Source organism: Pseudopodoces humilis, chromosome 5 (genome assembly GCF_049639895.1).
Source record: "Pseudopodoces humilis isolate 2021_Gansu_Grassland_sample_001 chromosome 5, ASM4963989v1, whole genome shotgun sequence".
In the NCBI taxonomy this organism is placed as follows: Eukaryota; Metazoa; Chordata; class Aves; order Passeriformes; family Paridae; genus Pseudopodoces; species Pseudopodoces humilis.
Window position 1 is genome coordinate 3,768,294 of NC_142204.1, and position 6,665 is coordinate 3,774,958.

Sequence of the window (6,665 nt, forward strand, 5' to 3'; positions counted from 1 at the left end):
AGACTATGGGCTGTACTACAGGTTCCATCTATCTGAAACATTCCCAGGAACATGAACAGAAGTAATTGACCTCTCTGTAGCTGTTTTGACTAATTTTTAAGGATAAAGCATTTTTATTTTTTTTTTTTTAAAGGATCTCTTTGCTGCTTAAAGGCACATCAGGGCTTCTTCATTGTGCTCAGCAAACACAGCCAGAGGTTTTCTTTAGTGCAAGTGGCTGATTCCCAGATTTACCTTCTCCAGTCTGAATTTCAGATCTGCACAGTGCTTTCCTTCTATAGCAGTCAAAACAAAATCTGTAGCTTTATACCAGAGTAAAGGGCAAACCAAAAAAAACTCATTACTACATCCATCTTATATCCAGTTTATTTAATACCAGAGCAGTAAATACAAATAAGAGTTCTGGAATCTGGCAATGCTAGGGCAAGATAAAGCTACAACTGTCTGTTAGAAGTTCTGGAATGCTGTGTGGGCTGGGAAGATGAAGGGTGTACATGAGTAATCTGCACGTTCAGCCTCATAGGTATTGACCATACAGTTAAAATACAATTCTGATATGGCAGAGCAGCATCTACAGAAAAACAAAGCAACCCTGTGCCTGTCAGCTGAGAACCATGTTCCAGTATTTGTAGTCTTATAACAAGTGAAATAAACAGTATCTTTTGCTTAAAGAAAGAATGTGATCTTTGGTCAATAGAATAAAATGTGCTTTAGTACTGTTTCACAACCTTAGTGCTAAGATTATATGTGACCTTTTTATGTTGTCTTATGGGTGACCACTCAAAAACTGAAAATAACCTTTCTAGTTTCAATGCAGGTAAAATTTCAGAGCAGAGGTAGGCTTCAACTCAGCATCCTACAAAGACTGAATCCCAGCTGTCCCCTGGAGTGGGTAGGAGGCAGCAATTCATCTTCAGATCACTTCCCTTTCATAATTCCTGTATGAGCACAGCACTTGCAAACATGCTGGGCTAAGCCCTTATTTAGCTGTCTAGAGTAAGAACTCTAACAGCATATTTACACCCATCTGATGTTTAATATCCACATCTGAAGAGTGTAGCTAACAGCACTTTGTGCTCTCTCCAGTGGCATTTCAATACCACAGCCGTGAGTAGTTGTAAGGACATTGGTTATTAGGAAAAACACTCTCTGTGAGCACAGCTCTGACCTTTAGATCCAGGCAGACATCCTAAGGAACTTGTGCTCTCTACCAGCCCATGTGCTTTCCAAGCTTCTGCTGCCATCTGAGATGGAACAGCCACATCCACCTTACAGCTAATGAAACTTTTGTTAAAGCTCACAAAAACTGTTCTGTGAAAGGGACCAACCCAGGCCTTATGCTGGCCCTTGCTGTGAAATTATTTCACCCAACAACAACCTTGCCAAAAGAGTCCAGAGTCACTGACTAACATTTCACTAACATTTCAGTTCCCACACTCCTCAACCCTCTCTACTTTCTTTCATCACTCATGGAACAGAGGAAAAAAAAGATACTGAACAGAAGACAATACTGCTTTATGTATCTGCTTCCCTGCTTCTGGTGCCTCTGCAAGGCAGCTTTGCAGGTAAATAAATACCTTTTGTAGATTTGGTGTCAAAAAAAAAATTAATTCATATGAATTTCAGCGAGTGTAAGGCACACAAGGACCTGAGTTAAATGCAAATACATTACCACATGAAGCCACAGTATTTTGCTTTCCTTTAGTGCAAATGTTCTTGCACAAAAAAAAAAGAAAAAAAAATTTAAAAAATGCAAAACTCAGAATTCTGAAGTAAGATTTTGATCAGCAAGGCTGAGTTTACTGGATATTATGTGGCACTTAGGGACATGGTTTAGTGGCAGACTTGGTAGTGTTTGGTTAATGGCTAGATTTGATGATCTTAAAGGTCTTTTCCAATATAAGTGAATCTGTGAAATAACTGTTTATACTTCAGTTGCACCTAGGAGCTCTATCCAAGACCATGTTGGTGTTGAATAAATACAGATTAAACCTCTCCTCTGGAGCAGCTTACAGAGAAAGTGGCACAGCCCTAAACAGTAAATCTGTAGCAGAGCTTGAAACAGAAGGTCAGGTCTTCTAGGTCTAGACCATACTATCTCCCACCTTTGGTTTCTGCTGTCTTACTCCTCCAGTCATTGACCTTTGGAGGAAATTCAGTGAATCCCAAGAGCTGCCTCTGCTCCATTATTTCAGCTTGTTCCAACTTCAAGACTAACAGTCTGTTACACAGATTTCCTTCTCTTTCCAAACACATTGTTGATCAATTTGGCCATCGACTTGGAACCACTTGGTCTTCTCTTTTCTTTGACTTTGAAATTGGAAGTGATATTCCTCAGGACTTTGGTGAACATTGCCACAACTTCCTGATAATTCTCTGCTGCAGACAGTTCACAGAATTGGCACTTGTTATCTATTGCCAGCTTCTGTCCTTCATCCCAGCCAACTTCCCTCATGTGGCATAAATCCTGTTTATTGCCCACCAAAAATACTGATGACTCAAGCATTCTGAAATGAAAAAGGTTCCAGTTAGAGAAAACACTGTGTCATACACTGAGCTGTATTCAGTGTGTAGGAAAATATGTAACAGGCATTGCAAAAAAACCCAAAATGAACTCACCAGCCCCCTCACCTTGCCAGGAAGAACTCTAGTTTTCCATTTGGCAAAGAATTTTCTAGACAAGCTATTCTCTACCAGTAGATTTTCATTTTGTGTTCCCTACTCAAAGAATTAATGTATTTTTTAATCACCTGCTTTTTTCATGCTCTTTGCTGCTGAGTTTATTGTCAGCACCTGGACTTTATGAAGAAGCAATCTGATCATTATCTCTGTTTGCAGGTAACAGAACAGAGTCCAAGAGATAGATCAGTGTCAGTGGCATAACTCAGAAGGAAACACAGGAAACCTGATTCCAAGCTTCTGCTAAAATTATTCCTTTCAGAAATTAACCTTAATAAAGAAAGGTCAGCAATAAAACAGACTGAAAAAATGGGGTTTTTACTCCACTTCTGATATAGGTAAAGGATTTCACTCTTTTATTTAGGGAGCATCTCAGCTGACTGATGCAGCAATACCATCACACACTCATGTCTGCAGTTCTGGTGATTCTTGATTTTTTAAAGTATTTTTTTTTTACCATATGGTCACCCATGTGCACAAATGGTGTTGGGGTCACTGCTAAAGGCAGTTTAGGAGATATTTGTGGTATCACTTTCCTTCATTGTGGGAAATGCTTTCTTCAGGCCCTGTATTTGTGCATCTCCTTTGATAATTGAGTGGGAGAGTAAAAGCACAGACTGACTATGCCAGGCTTCTTCACCCGTGTAAATCACAGCAGAAATGTTTATGGCAATCATTTAACTATTAGTTCTGTAAGAAATAAGAGGAAAAATCCTGATGTTTGGATACAGTAAAGTTGATTGTAATTTGCCACACATTTTACCTTCAGGTACCTTGTTGTTGGCATTGTGTTACTTCACTTCGATGCTGCTGGATTTTAATTGCTCACAAGCTCACAGAAGTGTTCTCAGCTTTTCTCTGGGTTTGCTGAGGGGAAAGAAAATAAACAAAGAAAATAAACAATGCCACTTACTTTTTACAAACTCCTATGTGAGACTCTCGGATCCTGTACAGCAGGGCTTTTGCAAATGCAAATGATGCTCTGTCGCTGATGTCGTAAACAATGATAAATCCATCAGCCCAGTGGAGCTCATCTGTGAGGGAAAGCTTCCCCTGCTGTGGCTGAAAGAAGTTCAAGGGTACACAGAAAAAGAATGTTACTCCTGTCACTTCAGAGCCTTTTCTCTGTCACTGTGAATGCAAGAACACGGTAACTTTCATTGCAAAAGATATTTAATAGGTCTAGTGCTGGCATTGAATTAGAGCACTGCTCTAAAAGCCTTATAAATCACCAACATCAAAAATGGCACTTTGGATCACTGGCAAATTAATTATGGAACATTTACACTTTGTTTAAGCTGTGAAATTGCACAACCATTGCTTATGCTTAGTGTTCTGCAGGGTTACATGAGAGTGAAACCCACAGGAGCCATCAGCATTTCTGTGTTTTGTCGTTATAGCTCTGGTTTGCATGTTCCTAATATTCTGCACTATTCTGACTACAGTGCTCTCAATGATTTTCTTCATTTGTTTCCTTTCCTCTTTGAATTGTTCAGGTTTCAAACACTAATCATCCATATGTTAAATTTCTGAAGAGCTAGGAAAAAAATCTTCTTCCAGTTTGGAGCTTTTAACTTTTTAACAAATTTTAATTTTAACAAAACTAGTGACAAAAGTCACTTGAGTGATAATAGGGTTATACTACTCCTTGACTCTCTTCAAACCAAGAAACTGCCACACTTCTGATCTCCAGAAAGCAACAGCTGTAAACTGTCCCATGGAGCAAAGGAGTTTCATTTGAAAACAATTTAAAATTAGCTTATCCCTGCACATGATTTGGCAGCAGCTAGCAAGACCATATGACCTAAAAGCTGATCAGAAAAAAAAAAAAAATTAAAAATTCACTTTGCTAAACAGCTAAAGTTAGGCCTTGTTCCTAAGGAAAAAAACTAGTACAAGGCAGCTCAAAGCGTGCTGGCACAAACATGGGCTAGCAAACTTACTGTGGTAACCAAAGTCTCTCGTAATTTAGCTCTAACCTGTTTAATCCTACCCAGCTGCCACTCCCAATGTTTCAACACCTCAATAAAGAGCAGAAAAGCAGCCCCCAATGCCACAGGATTTAATATGTCAGCAGGTGGAAGCTGCAGGCAAGCTCAGGAAAGGAGCAGCCTCTAATAGGAGTGTGGCAAGGGAAGACTCCATCCTGCTCCATGGCACAGTGGCTGCTTCAGGATCCTCACTGCCCTGGAACAAGCAATGCTGTTTGTTTGGTTTTCAAGTCCCTGAATTTAATTGTGGGTCAGACTTTCAGTGGTTTGGCTTTCACATTAACATTCCTTACCCCAGCTGCCCAAAAGGGAACCTGGAGAGCCAGATTGATCAGCCAGATCTAGGTCTGCACATGTTACACAGTACCCAAGTTTCTCTATTCCTGTAAATTAAGTAAATTAATACAAAAACTTTATTTCAGGGTGGTTTGCTGTAATTAAATTTTAATTGTCAATGTGCACAAGCTGCATTATGGCTTTCCTTGGAGAAGGAAATTGTTCTGTGAATGCAAGCCTTACTTCCAGGCCTGTCTACTTTGACCATTTGTGCAGCCATTTAATAAGCTGTTTGCTTTATAAGCTAAATTTCATTCATTTAGGGTATTTGAGAAAACTGCATGTAATCTAATAAGTTATCTCTTTATTTACTTATGTAAGGCAAAAGGGATAAGTTATTTGTGTTAGTATTATTCCAAAATACAAATGCATTTCCAGAAAATTTCAGCAATGAAGGGTTCCTGTGATGAAATGGGAAAGTACTCAGTAGTTCCAAGCCCCAACAAATATAAAATTTCATTATATAAAATTTTATATAAAAAATATATAATTAAGAAAACACCAAAAACCAAAAGAGCAGGCACAAATTCCAACAACCAAAAGTTTGTAACCACTTGATCCTTTTTACCATATACAAAAGTAATGAAGAACAGCTTTTCTTTACCCTCCTCCTGCTAAATTCTTACCTGTGAACAAGGGTCATAAATTTCCAGGTGGATCTGCCTCCCATCCAGGCACAAGTGCTTCGTGTAGATGCATTCTAATAGATATTATCCAAAGAATATCAGTGTTACTGACTGGAATGAAGAAAAAGAAAGAAAAGAGAAGAAAAGAAAAGAGAAGAGAAGAGAAGAGAAGAGAAGAGAAGAGAAGAGAAGAGAAGAGAAGAGAAGAGAAGAGAAGAGAAGAGAAGAGAAGAGAAGAGAAGAGAAGAGAAGAGAAGAGAAGAGAAGAGAGGAAAAGAGAAGAGAAGAGAAGAGAAGAGAAGAGAAGAGAAGAGAAGAGAAGAGAAGAGAAAAAAAGAGAAAAGAAGAGAAGAGAAGAGAAGAGAAGGGAAGAGAAGAGAAAAGAAGAAAAGAGAAGAAAAGAGAAGAAAAGAGAAGAAAAGAGAAGAAAAGAAAAGAAAAGAAAAGAAAAGAAAAGAAAAGAAAAGAAAAGAAAAGAAAAGAAAAGAAAAGAAAAGAAAAGAAAAGAAAAGAAAAGAAAAGAAAAGAAAGAAAGAAGAGGAAAGAAAAAGAAAAGAAGAAAAGAAGAGAAGAGAAGAGAAGAGAAGAGAAGAGAAGAGAAGAGAAGAGAAGAGAAGAGAAGAGAAGAGAAGAGAAGAGAAGAGAAGAGAAGAGAAGAGAAAAGAGAAAAGGAGGCAACAGCAAAACTTGATAATACTGAGGATACCTTGAGTACTGGTTATTTGATTGGTTTCTCAAGACATTTAGATTTTTTTTGTCTCTGATCTGTTTTTTTGCAGGTTTGAGATGTTTGTTAGGGAGGGTTTTTGTTTGTTTGTTTTGTGGTTTTGGTTTTGTTGTTGACAAGTTGTCTTTTTTTCTGAACACACACTGGAAACAAACCTGTTTAATTTTGCACCAATCACCCTTAGGCAGACCAGGACCATTGCACTGTGGTGTTCCCATTGCAGCCTTGGTGAATGAATACTCTCAGACCCTGCTTTTCCTCTTCCAAAACAGAGGAGAGGGGAATTCACAATCCTCACAATCAGAT

The 6,665-nt window shown here is 38.5% G+C and overlaps 1 protein-coding gene across 1 annotated transcript in view; it reads right to left on the reverse strand.

Annotated features, from left to right (window-relative positions):
• Positions 1 to 348: 348 nt before the first annotated feature.
• Positions 349 to 6,665, reverse strand: part of RERGL (RERG like) — an 8,984-nt gene continuing 2,667 nt past the window's right edge. Inside the window, exons 3-5 of the mRNA XM_005526968.3 lie at positions 5,633 to 5,706; positions 3,593 to 3,741; positions 349 to 2,507 (exon numbers count right to left, since the gene is read on the reverse strand). Coding sequence (XP_005527025.2) covers positions 2,225 to 2,507; positions 3,593 to 3,741; positions 5,633 to 5,706 — 506 coding nt within the window. The 3' untranslated portion in view covers positions 349 to 2,224. The remainder of the gene's footprint in view (positions 2,508 to 3,592; positions 3,742 to 5,632; positions 5,707 to 6,665) is intronic.